This window comes from Pezoporus wallicus, unplaced genomic scaffold (assembly GCF_028554395.1).
Source record: "Pezoporus wallicus isolate ANWC-B61680 ecotype Strahan unplaced genomic scaffold, APGP_CSIRO_Pwel_v1 contig_3486, whole genome shotgun sequence".
NCBI lineage: Eukaryota > Metazoa > Chordata > Aves > Psittaciformes > Psittacidae > Pezoporus > Pezoporus wallicus.
Genome location: NW_026642292.1, coordinates 4,984,291 through 5,002,115, shown reverse-complemented (window position 1 = coordinate 5,002,115; position 17,825 = coordinate 4,984,291). Strand labels below are relative to the sequence as shown.

General features: G+C 42.3%; 2 protein-coding genes across 2 annotated transcripts; one reads left to right on the top strand and one right to left on the bottom strand.

The window, feature by feature from the left end:
• On the bottom strand, positions 1–7,779 carry FAM161B (FAM161 centrosomal protein B). Its single transcript, XM_057428606.1, has 8 exons — positions 7,620–7,779; positions 5,944–6,506; positions 3,866–4,203; positions 3,284–3,411; positions 2,838–3,005; positions 2,252–2,351; positions 757–887; positions 1–518 (listed from the first exon to the last, which is right to left on the bottom strand). The coding sequence occupies exons 1-8, from the start codon at positions 7,766–7,768 to the stop codon at positions 428–430; spliced, it is 1,668 nt and encodes a 555-aa protein (XP_057284589.1). The 5' UTR covers positions 7,769–7,779; the 3' UTR covers positions 1–427.
• Positions 7,780–8,206: 427 nt separating this feature from the next.
• On the top strand, positions 8,207–17,420 carry COQ6 (coenzyme Q6, monooxygenase). The gene is made up of 12 exons (XM_057428622.1): positions 8,207–8,378; positions 9,979–10,113; positions 10,796–10,854; positions 12,012–12,135; positions 12,579–12,709; positions 13,052–13,159; positions 13,274–13,336; positions 13,676–13,783; positions 14,176–14,378; positions 15,488–15,603; positions 16,015–16,181; positions 17,288–17,420. Exons 1-12 carry the CDS (start codon positions 8,207–8,209, stop codon positions 17,315–17,317), a joined length of 1,416 nt encoding a protein of 471 aa, XP_057284605.1. The 3' UTR covers positions 17,318–17,420.
• The last annotated feature ends 405 nt before the right edge of the window (positions 17,421–17,825 follow it).

Here is a 17,825-nt window from a genome sequence, read left to right as displayed (position 1 = left end):
GGTTGGTTTGTTTTTTTTAGAAATACCTTGTTTAACAGCATTCTACCACACAGATATGCAAACCAACATTTGGCACACTGAAAAGCATTCTCCCCTTCCTGTGTGCTTCTGTGGCACAAACACAAGGAGCTGACACTAGAGGATGCACCTCTTCAATCTTTTGTATCTACTTTTATACAAAGATAGTAGTTCAACCTTTTAAACTTGTTTTGTTGCCTGTTAAAGGAAGGAACACTTGTGAAGACTAAGAGCACAAGGTTTGCTGGATTGGACAAGACATGCTCTGAACAGCAGTTGGTCTGTTTTTCTTTACTAAGATCTCACCCCAGAGCAATTTGTAGTGTCAGCCTAAACCACAAAGTTCCTGAAGATTAACCTGGAGAATCAAGATAATCAAGAGGTGATTGATGGATTCTTCTGCTAGATCTTACGTTGCCATTTCCTTTCCAATCTGTTCCTCTTGAGGTTCTCCTCCCTGTACAGTACAGGTGTCCTTTTCACCCCGAGGCTTGGGCACTCTGCAGAAACAGTGACTGTCCAGAATACTGGAAATGGTTTGCAGCACTTTCTGCTGCTTTGCCCCATGCATAAGAAATAGAGTGCAGCCATAGGAATTAAGATAAGAGAAGCCATGATGCTCAATAAGAGAAGTGATGTGGTTGATTTGATTTTTGTCTGCACTATACGACACAAACTGGAGCAAGGAAAATATTTTTAGTAAAAGACAAACGAGCTGTATTGCACTGTTTTTATTACCTGTGAACATCAGATTCTTCTTTCAGCAGGTCAGTGGCATCTTTCCCTTTTTTCCTTACAAATTCTTCGCTTAGCCCCAGCTGCTGGAGAGTTTGTCTGTAGTGACGTTCTGCTCCTTGACGAGCATCATGCTATGAAATCAAAACTTAAAACAGTAAGCATGTAGAGCTGGGGCTTCCTCATAACAGTCCAGTCATTCTAAAGTTCATGGCTGACACCCCTAATGAGAACAAAAGGACAGCTAGGGTCCAATCCAAAAATTTCTTATCCATACAGTACCAAAACTGAATACTAGGAAGATGTCTCACACCTCTGAAAGCCAGAGCTCTTCCTGCTGCTGTTCTTTTTTCTTCCTTCTTCTACCCTCCTGTTTCTACAGCATTCCAGTCTTACCAGAGAAACATACTTGTGTCTGAGCCCTGACCTTTTACACTTGAATTGAGAATATGTGCAAAAAAGGGTTGTGAGAAATTCTGGAAGTGTGTTTGCTTGTAATTTGTAAGCACTAATGACAGTGAAGTTCAGTAAATGGAGAGCATCTGTCAAATAGCTTTGTATCAGCTCATCTTCGTGAAACTGAAAACCAAGCATCCTGGATACTGTATCCTCACTGCCTCCAAATAACCCTTGCAAATTTATGTAGTCTGAGATGACCATTTACCAGAGGGACTGGCCAGTTCCTAAAGATTAAGGTACTCTGTAGGGAAGGATAGATACCCTGTCTTGACACAAGTGAATGCTATCAATACTGGTGAATTCTTATCAACCTGGCAAACAGAAATGTTACCAATATTTATCATACAGATTTGTCTCTGCCTTCATTAACCACTCATCTGAACAGAAAGTCTGACCGAGGAGGGTACTTTCTATTGAGAAATCCTAAATCAGCATATTGTCAATGTATTGTCACTGTGTCTGTAACCAGATACCATCCCTGCAAGAAGATGGAACTGAAAGGGAAAACCCAGGGAAAAAGATACTTAGAGTGAAGATTGTATCTACACCTCAAATACAATACACATACGCCGTTGGTCCTGTGTGATGGATGAGATGTGCTGAATGCAACCCCAGAGAGTAGAGCTTGCATATGATACAAGCTAAGTAACTGTCATTAATGTTTTTTTCTAGTAGCACTAGAAGTACAAAGAAAAAGTGCTCAACTGGAGAGGGTTTTAAGAAAAAAAGTTTAGAATAGACTGCAGGCTGTGGTGTTCGGGTACAGAATAGGTGTGCATGTAATTTCTGGTGTGATAAAGCCTTGATTTTGATCAGACCATGTCTTTTGATTGCCATATATACTAGAAAGCTCTACGACCAAGAAATAACTCTGAGTGGTTGTTTTTCAAGTGATGGGAAGGAATTTAAACTGGGTGGCCTTCTCATGTGCATCTCCTTATCCATGAACTAACTTGAGACTAGACTTCTTAATGCCTGTTTTAAATGAAAGACAATGTATCCTGTTGCCCAGAAACACTCTGGAACTCTGACCCGTTACCTTGGTGACCTGTTCAAAGAGGTATGGTCTGTTCTTGACTCGTAGCTGCATTTCTTCCAACTCCTTTCTGTATTCCTTTGTTCTCTCTCTCATTTTTTCCCTAAAATGGAAAAGTTGCCCGTAAAATAGAGGTTTCCTTTGACTGTATCTAATCAGGAATGAGGAATCTCAGTAACTGTTCTATCCCTCAAATAGCTCTGGTATTTCTCTTGATTCTGAATGCTGGGCAAAAATAATCCTGCTGGCAAATTACAGACCCATTACAAAGCTTTACTATTAGACTGTAAGCAGAGAACCAGTGTTCACATTTTCAGAAAATGTTATGTGTGCTTTACCAAACTATACATTTCAGTTGGCTTGTGTGTACAAACGAGTTTCTACAAACATTAATCTAAAGGAAACCGTTCGATATGAAAGGAATAGTGTGGGGTTGTCACATCCCATTCCACAAATGGACGTGGAATGGGTATGACAGTTGAAAACTTAGGCTAGGAGAGTTCTTAGACCCAAGTCCTCCTAAAGAATTATCTGATGCACCCCAGTTAGTAGAACAAATTATTATTTCTCTGAAGAATAGAATACTGACCAGTTCTGTTTTGACTTCTCCTTGTGTGTTTCCTCCAGACTTTTATGTGGATCCAGGGCTTTTGCTCGGCTGTTCACTGACTTCTGGATAGCTTGACATTTCTTTTTCTGCTTCTCTAGCCAATAAATTCCTTCTTTGCCTCCTTCCTTTTTGTTATCTTGGGAGCATCTATATAGAAAAAAGTTACTAATGAGCTCACTTTAGACTGCCAGACTACGTGCTTCACTCTTGTAGTCCTCTAAGGAGAAAAGCGAAATTTCAGACACACAAGTGCGCAGCTCCCCAGTCAACTGAGAGGGAGGACAAGAATTAGCAAAGAATGAAGACAAAAACATTTAGGGAATGTATACTTGATGTAGTTGGTGTGATGAGGGAAAACACTGACCGTTTTCCTAAATCAAGTCATTAGCTGGTGTATGGCCTTGTAGACAAACTTTTCTACTTACCTAATAGCTGATCCCCTTTTTCTAGTTGCATCTGTAATATGCACTGGAAGGGTATTGGAAGAGAGAGAGGAAAGTCCAGACGGAAAATGACTTTTCTTCACTAAAACCTTGGACAGCTGCTGAGAATCCTGGAAAAAAAAAGAAAAAAAAAAAAAAAAAAAACAAAAAAAAAAAAAAAAAAAACACAAAAAAAAAAAAAAAAAAAAAAAAAAAAAAACAACAAAAACCAAAGGAACTTCATTCAGTGTATTTTTCACAGCACAGAATCTCCTCTGTTCCTCCCCCAGAAAGAACAGTTGGGGTATGTGGCAATGCACTCATTCTTCTCCTTTCTGTCAGTAGGAATTTATATGAGGGGCTGAGGGGAAGGAGACATGATTAGGAGAGTGGAAGGGTGGCTTAGCCTGAGCTGTCATAGCTTATCTCTGTTTAGAATTTTGCTTTCTGGTTTGTCCCACAATTCTGCAGTACTCCCAAGGCAAGGATGGAGGTCACAGGACATTAACCACCCATAAAGAAATGCTGTGCATTTAATAAGTTGCTGTATTGATGAGAGAAAGCAGAACTATCCAGTCATCTCACCTTTATCTTTTCATTAGCCTGCCTCTGCCTGCCATGGAGATTGGAAGTTCTTAGCTTGAATGGCTTATTATGAGTTGCTTCTTTGATTTCTTGTCTCCTTACTGCTTCCCTCTGAAATGCCCAGTAGAGTCCTTCAAAATCTGGTATCGTTGGATTAATCCTTGGCTTGAAGCTGAAACTTTTGTCCTGCAAGAAGCCAAGTCTTTCCTGCTGAGTTTTAGCAGCAGTTCGGGATTGAGGCTCCCTCCGATAGTTGCTGGTATCTATAGGAGCTATTGAGCTCTCAAGCAAATCCTTTGCTCTCATTTGAATGCGTATTTCTCTGTAGAGTTCAGCTTCTAATGAATCAAAAGAAAAGCAATTAGAAGAATATGAGTGACATAAAAGGCTGTGAAATTGCCACTGCATAACCGTAAACTTTTCTTTATGATGGTAGCTACGCATGTAGGACAGACCAGACATTCTGTGTTCTCTTTCCCTACTTTCCAGCCTCTCTCCTCTGCCTCCCAGGAGAAAAAAACAACACAGATTACCAGGAAAAAACTGGCAGAGTCTCTAAGGTATGAATCTCTAGGTATCTCTTTCACTTATCTGAGTAAGTTACTGGACAGGCCTTCTCCTCCCTTTCCTATTCTTTGGGGTATCAGACAACTTGTGACCTTTGTCTTGCAGGGTTGTTGTGTTAATCAAGGTTCACCTGGGACTTTACGTCATTATGTTGAGTGCGTGATCTACATGGGCTGTTCAGATACACTTGTGATGGATGATGCCTTTTCTATATTAAGATTCAGCAGTGTTTGTCTATATTGGAAAAGATTTTAAGTGAGGAGCGTTTGATGGATGGATCATGTCTTGTGACAAACTTTCATAGAAAGAATGGGTTTCAATGTATAGTCTCAAGTGACTCCTTTCCTGTGCTGCACTAAACATTTGTAAAAATGCAGACAGTTGGCCTTGGGGTGGCTTTTTGCTTTTAAGAAAAAAAAGAAATCAATACTGCTGTTTGCAAACGAAGACTTTTTTTGAGTCTATTTGTAACTTTGAACTGACTGAGGTATGAAATGCTTATTCCTCCTCCCTCCCCATATACCAGAAACAGAACAGGAGCTTGTCCTTTGCTCTCTTTTACCTTTCTAATCTATTTAGTTTATTATGCCACAACAGAATGTTTTCTGATGAAAAATGAACTGGTGTTCATTTTCATGTACATGGTGTACTCAGGAAGAAATCAGTGGGAAATGGTGAAAAAAAAATAAGGGGTGAGAAAAGCAGTAAGAATTATCAAGGACGGGTTTAGTTCCTATATTCAAGCATGAAGTCTGCATTGCTTGCTTCAAACTTACAACAGGTTAGGGGGGACCTTAAACCATCTGAAAGAATGTGAGCATCAGGAAATTTTCCTTTGCTGTTCCTCTGACCAGAATAGTCCTGATACCTTCCTCCACTGGTTTAGCACTTAAGAAGGTGGAGAGCGAGTGGGAAGGTAACTGAAAACATCCAAGAACTGCAGGAGAGACTGGATTACTGCACCATCACTTTAAAACTGAACTAACAGCCTCATTTGGGCTCAGGAAGTACATTTCTTCTAGGGGTCCTGTGCAGCACAGATCACTTGAATGGGACTAAAATTGTCAGTTTCAAGATACTGCACAGACCTTGGGACACTTCTGGTACTACATCTGTCTTCGTATTTGTGCCACAAATCATTTATATCCCTGTAGATTAATCAAAGGTATGGAATCCAGTGCAGTGAAAGATTCCCAAGCTAGCATGATTTGCAGCACAAGGGATGTGGAAATCTGTCTAAAGAGCTGATTGTTCCCACATATCTGGGGAGTGGTACAGAACTGCTGCTGCTGCTATGGGTACAAGACTACTAAATTGTGGCCACTCTACTGTAAAGGTATCTAGATAAAATGCAAGGACCAGTGATATGCAGGAGACTGGACAACACAAGGAGATGTAATGACACTGGCTTTTTACTCCAGCTAATGCCCTATGAGCCATGATTCTACCTCCCAGCATGGAGATACCAAGGGACAGGCAGGGAGTTAACAGGAAGAGCCCTGGCATTTTACCTTTGAGTTTATCTCCAAGAAGTGGGCCATAAGTAGAATTAGGAATTTTTTTACTGGCTTGCTTCTGTTTGGAGCTGTCATTTGGGGTTGCTGCTGCCAGGAACTTTTGTCTGATAGCTTCTTTCCTTTTCTCCTCCTTCTCCAGGAAGCTGAAGGGCCTCAGGGTTGAAAGCAGCAGCTCCTTTCTTTTCTGTGTTGCTGTTTGCCTGCGAATCTCATTCTGCATCGTTATTTCTTGATAAAGGGGCAGAAACACATGGGCAGGTACAGGCTGTGCCCGAAACTGTTTCTGACATTCAGCATCATCCTGGCTTTGCCTTTCATCTTTCTGTTTGTCTAGTTCAAGAAACATGTATGACTTCATCAACTGGGACTTTTTGTGAGCTTCCCGCAGAGTCATTTTGAAAGGCTGAGGGATGGTGATGGAAGGAATCCAGGGAGAGGAAGCACTTTTTGGCCTCAAGCGGGATTTACGAATCAAGGGAGGCTTTTGCTGATCCCAGGTACTGTCCAAGGTGAGGTCAGTCAAAGAACTGGGCTGCCTTTTGTTACCAGATGTACGACTAAGACAAAGACATCATGAAGGGGAAATAAGTGAAATTATTTAAAAAAATAGATATATTTTATAGGAGACACTGTTGATTAGAAGAAAGACACTGCAGGTGATCTGGTAGTTAAGACAAGCTTAAGGTTTATCATTTTTAGGCTCTATATTTTGCTTTGCTACCAAAGGTGGTGAGCAGAGCTTTGCCTGCTTCTGTTTTCCATGTATGAAATGGTGGTTATGCCTACTTAGCTTTGTAATGCAGTTTACTTTGCTGCTAGCACTTCATTGCCAGAAAAAACTACAAGTAATCCCTAAAATTGGAACTTTCTGGTTATCTGGCTGATAGCTACTTAACATTAAAGACAAACTTAGGCAATAAATTAGGCACACAAATCCTAACAAAGTGCACCAAACACTAGCATTCCCAAGATTCTCATGAAAGAGCCATTGCAATGAACTGTGTTAGTGCAACTCTTAAGAGGTTCAGCTGGAAACTTTGTAACTAGGATGACCATATAATTGATTGCAAGAGAAAAAACAAACCAGGACTGTCCTGGGTCTCATTGAAATAGCAAACTTCTATGGGCATGTTTGAGAGTGATTATGAAACAGAATAAACCAAGGTATTTAGGGAAGGAATAAATGCAGGTAAAATGAAGGATTGAGATGGATAAGGGTGGGATAAGTACAGGAAAAGGGGGGAAGCAGAAGGTGCCAATCATGTATAAATGTGCTCCTGGTCCATACACTTGACTGGCGATTGCTGCACGCTGTTCTTCATACATTATTTCCTTTGTAAGAGTGTGTGTGACCTGCTAGTGAACTTCACTGAGAAAGACAAGAAGTCTGAAAACTCCGTGTTGGAGACACTACAGCTCTGAATGGTGGATGCTGTGAAATGTGTGTGAACTGCTAGCAAATTTTAAGCATGATTAGGTGATGAGCAGGAACAGGATTTGTGCTGTTCACATTTTATGTGAACGCTGCTTATCTGGGCACCTATTGGCCCCATCCTCTCGTGTGTGAATATGCTTGTGGTTAGTGTTTTGGTACTATATATGTGCATCTTGGGACTTCATGCTCCACTTCAGCAGCAGTAGGAATCCCACATGCCATTCTGCCATCCTACCTTAGAGCCTCCCGCAACTTGTCACGCAGGACTGCTGTCTCCTGCCTGAAACCCTCCAACTCCTCATCCTCTTCGAATACCCCGAGATCATTCCATAACTTTGCCTGGTGCAGTAAGCCCGGCTCTAGCGGTGACTGCTGGCCCCCCATCCCGACAGGCCGTTCCCGGCTCCTCACCGGTGGCAGGAGGCACAGCAGTCGGTCCGTTACAGCCTGAGGGGATACCGTGTCACCTGCAAGGAAAATAACGAACTGGAGACATACCCGTTTCGAGGGCGCAACCCCAACCTCCGCCCTCCCGGCGCTACCTGAACCCCACCACCAAGATCGAGCCTCATCCGCAGGTCACCGCCTCAGTCCTCCAACAGCACTTATTCCGCTTCTCACCAATCAGCGAAGCCGGCAGCGCCCTAGGCCCGCCTTTTTGGCCTCAGCAGCCAATCAGACTCCAAGATGGAAAGCACACTCTGATCGCTCATTGGCCCTCGGGAAGAGGTGTTTTGTGTGGCTCTGGTCCCTAGGTATGTTGCGTTGTCATGGTTTCCCGGAGCTACTTCCGTTCAACGTTGTGTGGTCACTTCCGGAGCCATGGCGGTTGTGTGCGGGTGGGGGCTGATGGCTCCTCTCGGTGGGCGGTTGCTGGCCGGCCAGCGGGCTCCCTTATTGTCCCGGTCTGTTGCTGCTGCTGCTGCCGCGCCGCTCTACGATGTGGTGGTGTCTGGTGGGGGCATGGTCGGGAGCGCCATGGCCGCCGTGCTCGGTAAGCAGGTGACCTTTTCGCCCTCCGCGGTCGGTGTTGTCTGTGCTATCGGCCCGGCCCGGTGCCGGCCCCGCGGGGCTGCAATCGCGGCCGCGTCTCCTCCCGCCCCTGCTGCAGAGGTCGCGGAGGTGTTCGGATCTCCTGCACCGCGCTGTGAGAGTTCAGCGAGTCGTGGGGTTTGTGTGCGAAACTTCAAACTGGGGCTTTTCCAAAACCCACACGGCTGCTTTTATAATTCGACCTTAATTAATGTGTTGATGGTAGTGTAACTATGTAGTTATCACTTAGGATCTTAATGTTCAAGATCCTTTTGTAGAGTTTCGTTATTCCTGCATCTTTTTGTGACATCACTCTAAAGAAGACTTGGAGCTGTTTGGTTAGCTGATCGTTGTGATGAGCCATGTCTTATTTATACGTGTGTGTATGTATTTATACGTTAATGCAGCCATTACTTTAAATTCTGTATGCTACTTGTGATTCTGTCAAACACAGTCACCCCTAAATTGCTAATGCGTAATTTCAGACATTGCTGAAAATATTTTTCTGATCCTAGGTTTGATTCGGAGAAATCAATTATTCTCTAACTCTGTAATTTAGACACTGGAATACTGCATTCAGTGGATTTGTGTTTGCTCTGTATCACTAAAGATCCTGAGAGTAGTGTCAGTTTATTTGTAACATTGTTTCAGAAGGTGTAATAGTGACAGAAACTTAAAGAAAAGAGTGCAAAGTAGAGGGGGAGCAAAGGTCTTGAGCAGTAAGTGCTTTGGAAGCGTAAGGGTTTGCCTTGCACACTTACTGTGCTTGTGTTGTTGACCACAGTGGAAATGAAACAGCATAAGGATTTCCCACCCCCAGCAGCGATTCCTGAGGCTAACATGCAGGTTTGAGACCTTTGAAGAGTTGAGGTTATGTTATGCATAATCTGGGAAACGCTCAGGATACTGCCATTATTAGGCTGCAGTAGCAGCAAACTCTGCATGTTCTAAGGACACCGCTCTGTTGCCATAGCAGTCAGATGCAGTAAGAATGGCTCAGTCAGGTAGTGTGATTTACTCTACTTGAGTCATCTCTTTATTCTTTTTCAATTCTCTTTAACTGAAAGTAAAAGTCTAAACTGCTAGTACTATCCCACTATCAGCATATAAGGATAAAGAAAACATTAATGTAGTTGCTAAGGAGCGCAGAAGTTTTATTTTGATCTCCTGTTCTAAGTGGTGAGTTTATGTTTAAGCTCTGAAAAATGTGTTCTGAGTATGGAGTTGCATTGCAGACTTTGCCTATTAATACTTAAATAACGAACTTGCATAAGAAGCTAGGCACAAATTTGTAAAAAAATGTGAACTTTGTACAAAAAGAAAACTTTTAATCTGTGCTTTAACTACAAAAGGTTTGTCTGTCTCAGTGACAGGATTGTAGTCAGGAAGTTTTAAAATACGGAAGTTTACTTGCCTGGTCAAAACCTGTATCATAAATGCATTTCTTTATTGAGTTTTGCAACTACTCTTGTGTTATTACAGAAACATATAGCTGTTACAGGAATAAGGAATGAGATTTTTGGCAGGAATGTTGTAGCAAAGCATGTATTTGCTTATTTTAGGGCACGATATCCACTTCCATGATAAGAAGATCGCTTTGCTGGAGGCTGGTCCTCGGAAAGAATACAACTATGTGCCAGACACCTACAGTAACAGGGTCAGTTCTATCTCCCCAGGATCAGCAACCCTTCTAAGCAGTAAGTATGTTTGCTACTGTTTGTGTTTTTAACAGTATGTTTGAGCTGCTTTCAATTTGACAAACCCCCTTTGAACATGTGCTGCCGTCATCCTAAACTCAACAGAATTGTGTGCCTTTGTCTTTCAGTATTCTGTATGCCGAGTTGTGGTGATTAATTAAATTAAATTGGTAACAGGGATCTGTTTTCTGGTATCGTAGTCTGATCTGTTATATAATTATTTGTGACGCTAGCCCAGCAAGATGATGTGAGGTGCTATCTACAGCATCTGGAATGCTGTGTTCACAAAAGATGCACATACTTAGTGCTCTGTAGTCTGGTAACTCACTTCTGACTAATTTTCATTTTAAAGATTTGAGCCTTGATTCCTTATGGAGAAAGAAATGTTTTAAACAATGATGGCCATGCATTTTGTGTGTGTTTTATTACTCAGTGATGGGGCAGAAAGAGTTGACTATTAAATCACATTGTCCATGGAAAGCACTTGATTCTTTTCTGCTGGCCTGTGTTAACAGTAAAACAATGTGATGCTGGAGCTGTGACAGTATTGAGGCAGACCTGGCCCTGTCTAGGGATGGCGCAGGCAGAGTCTGGGCATTGATAGACAGGGAGGGAGAAGTTTTGTTTGGGTCTCAGTGTCAGATGTGAACCTGTATTTCCATGCATTTGTGTCCTTTTTCAGGTTTTGGTGCCTGGGATCACGTCTGCAGCCTGAGATTGAAACCATTCCAGCGAATGCAGGTGCCTTCCTTAGGGCTGCAAATACACTATGTCTGTCTCTTGTAACTTCTTAGAAGTACTTACATTAATGATCCAAAGTGTTTTTTTTTTACTTTGGCAAAGGGCAGGTTATGCTTATGATGATTCTTGTTACTTTTTTTGGGGGTAGCAGTCTAATTGCAAGTTCCCATCCTCAGAGTCTTGATGTTACAAGATGAAACATTTATTCTTAATGGAAGCTGTAGATATTGAGGCAGAGGTACTTGCCAGGAAATAAAAGTAAAGGTGTGTGTTGCTTTTGGTCGGGATAGAGTTAATTATTTTCATATCAGCTTGTACGGTGCTATGTTTTGGGTTTGTGATGAAAACTGTTGATATCACAGGCAATTGCTGAGCAGTGCTGACATAGAGTCAAGGCCTTTTCTGGCTCTCCCACCACCTCACCAGTGAGCAGGCTGGGGGTGCTCAAGTAGTTGGGAGGGGACACAGCAGGGACAGCTGATCCCAACTGACCAGAGGGATACCCCACACCACATGGCATCATGCTCAGCAATAAAAGCTGGTGAAAGGAAGAAAGGACACAGACACACAAACACATGCACACACACATACATACATACATTTGAAGTAATGGCATTTGTCCTCTCAAGTAACTGTTATGTGTGATGGAGCCCTGCTTTCCTGGAGATGGCTGAGCACCTGCCCGACAATGGGAAGTAGTGAATGAATTCCTTGTTTTGCTTTGCTTCCACATACAACTTTGGCTTTACCTATTAAATCGTCTTTATTTTAACCCACGAGTTACCTCACTTTTCAATTCCTTTGCCCATCCCACTGTGGGGGAGTGAGAGAGGCGCTGCATGAGGCTGAGCTGTGTGCTGGGGTATCCCACAGCAAGGTGGTAGGGGAGCTTTATGTACTAATTATGTAGAAAAAAAGTAGCGATAAAAAACTTTTGTTGCAATTAGTTTTTGAGATGCAGCTAGACCATTGTATGAAAAGAATTCTGTGAGGTACTTCAGTTGCTGGGAACAGACAGTAATCCTGGATGTTTCCTCTAGTTCTGTATTTCTAGATTGCCATGTTCCTTTCCGGTTAAGATGGATACGTTCATAGTCCCTGAAAGGAGAAACACTTCTTCATCGTGTAGCTTCGTGTAATGTATTTTTCCTTTGTAGGTGTGGGATGCTTGTTCAGAAGCCATGATCGTTTTTGAGAAAGATGACTTAGATGACATGGGTTATATAGTGGAGAACGATGTCATTATGTCTGCTCTCACAAAACAGTTAGATGTAGTAGCAGGTACTGGTCAACTTCTTTAATATTTTATTTTCTGCAGAGAGCTTTCAGTTACTTGTCTTCCGTTATGTGCCCTAAGTTAGAGGAGTGAAAAATCTAATGAGTAGCCCTGATAACTCTGAGACATAAGCAGTTTCTTGAATTAAGGGGGGAGGGAGGAATCTGTATTCCAAAGGCTACACAGCACAAAGGGAGTTTCATACGTAGTTCTCCAGAACACAGTCTCTCCAAAAATAGATTTAATTAAAAGATTGTAGCTTTCTATCCAGAGCAGGCCTTGCAGTGACAAAGGGTTGGCCAGGTTTGGTCTTTTAGGGTGCCTTGAGAATTGTAGCGCCAGGTCTTACAATGCCAGTAAGGCACACGTGGCCTTTGCTTTTGTAGTTATGTTTCCTTTTTTCATACCTGTATCATGCTATGACTGTGGTACTTTGTGTTCCCATCAGACCGGGTGGAGGTTTTCTACGGGAGCAGAGCAGTGGGGTATACGTGGCCCCTCCCCTCTCACAGCTGTGGCACAAGCCCTTGGGTCCAAATTGAGTTAGCTGATGGACGCAGACTTCAGGCCAAACTGCTGGTAACTAAGCTTTTCATTTCTGTTGATCAGGCGTCATCTCTCTCCCAAGTCCTTTCCCCTGGATTTGGTTCTGATTCCATGTGTGCCACTCCACCCAAGTGGAGGGCTTGAATGAGGTGAGTGGCTAATGCTGTCAGAGATGCTATGGGACACGGTGCCTGAAGCAAGAAGTCTGTGATGAATTGGACAAAAGCAGAAGGGGCCACCTCTTCTGTTTTTTGGGGTAACCTTTTTTTCTGAATAAACATAAAATAACTTTGTGCAGGCTGAGGTTTATAGACTGGAATATTGGCTTTCTTAGGACTTGCTGAAGAAGTTGCTTTTTATCTCTTTGTTTTGTAGATCGGTGCAGATGGTCATAACTCTGTAGTCCGGAAGGAAGCTGAAATTAAGAACATTGAGCATCAGTATGACCAGTCAGCTGTGGTGGCAACTCTTCATTTGTCTGAGGTGAAATTCTGCTAATTGACTCTTCCATAAGCAGGTGAACACCTTAAGCAGGTGATCCAGGTCTCTAATTGATGAGTGTCCGCTTGGGTTTTTTCTTTTTTTTTTCCATTTTAGGCCACAAACAATAACGTAGCATGGCAGAGGTTCCTTCCTACAGGGCCAATAGCACTTCTTCCGGTAAGATGACTTCTGGTCTCTGTATTTATTTATTACTTTTTAATTTTTATGTTTAGTCTGTTCTTTTCTAGTAATTCTGTTCCTGTCTGGGCCTTTCTGTGGTATTGCTGTCTCTTAAGAATTTATCCCCCTACACTTTACTTTTCAGTTACAGCATTTTTTTTTCCTTGCTGCCCTCTCAGTTTATCCTTAGTATTTCCCACTTGCAGCAAGTTGGACTGGGGGAGTATATGCAGAGGGACTGGTGTGGGGCAGGGCAGTGGGAGATCTCTGCACTGATAATTTATTTTTGCTTCTTTTTTTCTTAATACTTACTCTTGACATTCTCTGGAACTCTAGTTGTCTGACACTGCCAGCTCTCTGGTCTGGTCTACGTCTCATGAACACGCATCAGAACTTCTTGCTATGGATGAGGAAAGTTTTGTGGATAGCATCAACTCTGCCTTTGTGAGTATCAGCCTTGTGGCATGTATGAGGCTTTGTTGTAATCATGAGAAATATAATGGAACCCTACAGCTTAAGGGATAGTAATGGGAGAGGTGGATTCTTAAGTTCCTTCCCCTGGTGAGGATGATACTCAAAGGCACTTAGCAAAGAAGGAATGAACCCCTGGGACAGAGTTAGGTTAGTTGAACTAAATTTCCAGAAGGTGGGAAAGGTAAACTCATCCTAGTTGGAAGCCTCTGTTCTAAAATTATGAAGATAGTTTCTTTTACTGTATAGTTTTGTCCAGGTTGTTAAAATTCAGTATTTGGAGCTCATCTAGATTTTTTTTCAATTGGATTCTTTTGTATTTCTGGTTTGGATTAACATGTAAAGGTTGGTGTGTTTTTTTTCAGTGGAGCAATGTAAACCACTCTGACTTCATTGACACTGCTGGGGCCATGTTCCGATCTGCTCTTTCATTCTTGAGGCCCTCAGGGAGTGCAGTCCGTCAGCTACCCCCAAGCATTGCTAAAGTGGATCCAGAGAGCCGAGCCATGTTCCCTCTTGGAATGGGGCATGCAACAGAGTATGTCCAGCACCGCGTGGCCCTGATTGGGTAAGGTCCTGAGCAGCAGCCCTCATGTGAGTCAGGTGAATGCGATTAGAAATGATGTGAGTGCAGCATCAACAAATTAGATAGTTAGAAATAATCTGTGGTTTAAGTTTGACACTATTGAGGCTCATGTGCTCCTGTGCCAACAAAGTCCTTTTGTGTGAGAAGCAGTCTGTCCATTGTGTGAGCTTTCGATGTAAGTTGCAAGATAATTATTTCCCTTTCCTGGTTTGAGTAGTCCAGTAAAACAATCCAGTATCTTGTGCTGACCCTGTACTTGCCCAAACATTTTAGCATCCATTCTGTGTACCAGTTTGAGATTTTAAACTTGCCTTTTTTGAAACAAATTACAAAACTTACAAATTATTCCAGATGGGATGTCATAGGCTTTTGTACAGTGGCCTATAGAAACATGAGAATATCTCATCTTCTGCATTCTGAGGTTACATTTACTTCTTCTCTGCCACAGCTGCAATACACTGGTCGCTTACAGTAGTTCTAGGATGCTGGATTATACTTTGGATGCTTTTCATCTTTCCAACTTGTGAGCCACTTTGTGACTGGGAGCACACTGTGCTTTATAGCTTGTTAAATGATATTAAATTTCATACCCAAACTTTATTTCATTTCTCTAAGACTCCCTTATCAATATGTCTGGCTTTGTCCTTTATAAGTAAGTCTGATCATAAAAGGACTTTGATTTTGTTTCTATTCGATGATATCCCACTTCTGTGTGTTCATGATGTCCCTCTACTCTGTGAAATGTGGCAACGATATAATATACCTCCTGTTGTGCTCAGGTCACTTACAAAACCACCAAGGCCTGTTCCACACATAGGCTGAGAGGACTTTGGCTAGTCACCTCTTTATATAAAATTTTTCCTTTCAGAACTGCCTTTTTTTTATCTTTCTTTTGTTTTGCTTCTTACAACTGGAGAGGCAGTCAGGTTGTTCAGCGTAGCATGCAGAGAGGTACTGGATAAATCATGTGTGCTGCTGTAAGGTGTTCATTGTGAGGAGGTGAGGAGTGCTACACTGACCCTTCTGGGGTTTGTCTGCCATTATGGCTTTCTTCAAGAAGGGATATAAATTTCTGCCTTCTCTTGCTCCAGGGATGCAGCACACAGAGTCCACCCACTTGCAGGACAAGGTGTAAACCTGGGCTTTGGTGATATTGCATGTTTAGCTCATCACCTCAGTGCCGCAGCCTTCAATGGGAACGATCTGGGTAAGGACCCAAGACACTGATAGGGCAGTGAGATGATTGGTCTTACAGGCCTTTGCTGCTAACACCAGGACAAGCATTACCTCTACTGCAGGTTAAGCATGCTGCTGTCTTGTGTTTGAAAGGCACGAGCATCTTAGAAGCAAAACTGTTCTGATGTCCATTGGCTGTGGAGCAGTTAGAGAGTCTTGGATGCACTTTTCATCCCACAAACCTCAAATCTGCTTTAAAAAAAATCTGCAGGATGATAGCTAAAGAAGTGGTGATGAAGAGCACTGGCTGATAGAAGGAGGCCTTTATTAAGATGGACCGTTTCTCTGCTCTCTGTGTTTTCAGTTGCCAGTGAAGACTGCTATAAGACTGTAGATAAGACCCACAATTGTTTAAATAGGAGCATTCGATTCTCTCTTCCAGGGTCCTTAAAACATCTCTTAAAGTTTGAGACAGAGCGTCAGAGGCACAATGTCTCCTTGATAGCTGCTACTGATGTCCTAAAGAGGCTTTACTCCACGAAGCTGGCTCCCTTGGTATTGCTGAGGACGTGGGGATTGCAAGCAACAAATGCCCTGCCTCCTGTCAAAGTAAGAACCTCCCTTTTGTGAAGGCTGTAGGAAGAGTCTAGAATATTCATGAAACATATGGAAGCTGTAAAGATTTTTTTGTTTGTTTCATTTTTCTTTTAAATGAAGCATTTTTGGTGGGAAAATGAATCACGCTCAAACTGAGGTTGTGTGTCCCAGTTGAACCAGAGGAGTTCCTAAATAACCAATGGCTCAGTTGCAACTGTTTGCTCTTGCAGCACAAGAGAAGATAAGGGATCTAAGTGTCTATACTCTGTATCAGTAGTTAGGGGTTAGAAGTCATTCATAGTCTTTGGCTTTATTTTGCTATGGCATGAAAATGTGGAACTTGAGCTGCATTCCAGAAATGCCCTATGAAACCCAGTGCTATGAAGACTCATCTTCACTAAGAATATCAGGTCACTTGACAGATGTGGTGTGCAGCTCAAATGAGTTACCCATTTCTGTGCTGTTTTGTGCCTTGTGAAATTGTTCCCACATGGCAGAAGTGCAAGTCTCTCTAATGGAAATTACCTGAGGAAGGCAGTGGTGAGGAGGTTCAGTCTTAAACACAGACCCTCTATTTGCAGCCTGTCTGCCTAAGTTCTGATTTCCTTCACTGAATTTTCATGAGGTTCAAACCCTCATTTCTGGGTTTGAATGTTTTATTCCACAAATCAAGTCATCTTCTTCGTATTAAATACAGGTGGCCTGTTTCCTTTGTGTTACAGTCACTGTTGAACCATGATAGTGCTCTTAGAGGAGCAAATCCTAAGGTGTAGCAGCTGCCACTGGCAAGATGTCTTTAGTAGTTGCACTGAAAGGCTATGCTGCTGCTTCAGTGCTCAGAGGTGGTTTTTTTTTGTTACTCTGTTTAAAGCAGAAAACTAAATGAAGACCTCTTCCCTGAGCACAGAACCTGTGGTAACACCTCTGTTTTCTGCTGCTTCAAAAGGAATGTTGCAACTTCCTTAATTTGGTAGCATATAGGAAGAGTGCTTTGCACTTGTCTGGAAAGGCTGACAAAACTTGCCTATATACGTAAAAGGGAAAGAGACTGTAGCTGGTTTCTAGAATGTCTGTTTCTTACTAGTTTACAAATGAGTTATATTTTTCTTCTCTTTTAGGAGCAAATCATGGCTATTGCCAGCAAGTGACATGCTGTCAGTTTGGAACAGCATCTTACCTGTGAACACGTTGCCCTTACAAGGCGAATGACTGACTCGAATCCTTGAATTGTGTTATTTTAATTTGACAATAAAACTGTTATCCATGGGTTTATGCAAAAGTTGTGTCTCATCTGCTCTCCTCAAGAGGATTTAGGGTCTCTTCCTGTAGTACCATGATGTCTTCAGCCCAGAACAATCTGTACAATGTGCTTTCAATTTGGGCCTCTTGGGTTGAAGACTGAGGTGGAAACAGTTGCAAACCCAGTGCTGAACTGTGCCAGCTACAATTTTTACTGCTTAATTACTTTTGGTTTTCTCTGACTTGATTTCTAGAGCTGCACCATCACTCCAGGGCTCTTAGCACTGCCTGGACTCAGAAAGGAGGGGTAGTGTTTAGCACAGGGAGACAACTCATGGTGGCAGATGTTTAAAGCTTTAATCTGTCTCTCACCTTTTTCCCTGCTCTTCTCTTAGTGTATTATTTAATAATGAGGTT

What these genes read in the sequence shown, in the direction of transcription:
- FAM161B (XM_057428606.1), bottom strand. Translation starts at nt 7,768, where the DNA reads ATGGGGGGCCAGCAGTCACCGCTAGAGCCGGGCTTACTGCACCAGGCA. An exon ending in AAGTTGCGGGAGGCTCTAAG is followed by an intron (nt 6,507 to 7,619) that starts GTAGGATGGCAG and finishes TCTTTGTCTTAG; the next exon opens with TCGTACATCTGGTAACAAAA. An exon ending in AAAAGGGGATCAGCTATTAG is followed by an intron (nt 3,006 to 3,283) that starts GTAAGTAGAAAA and finishes TTTTCTATATAG; the next exon opens with ATGCTCCCAAGATAACAAAA.
- COQ6 (XM_057428622.1), top strand. Translation starts at nt 8,207, where the DNA reads ATGGCGGTTGTGTGCGGGTGGGGGCTGATGGCTCCTCTCGGTGGGCGG. An exon ending in GGCCAATAGCACTTCTTCCG is followed by an intron (nt 13,337 to 13,675) that starts GTAAGATGACTT and finishes CTGGAACTCTAG; the next exon opens with TTGTCTGACACTGCCAGCTC. An exon ending in CACCGCGTGGCCCTGATTGG is followed by an intron (nt 14,379 to 15,487) that starts GTAAGGTCCTGA and finishes CTCTTGCTCCAG; the next exon opens with GGATGCAGCACACAGAGTCC.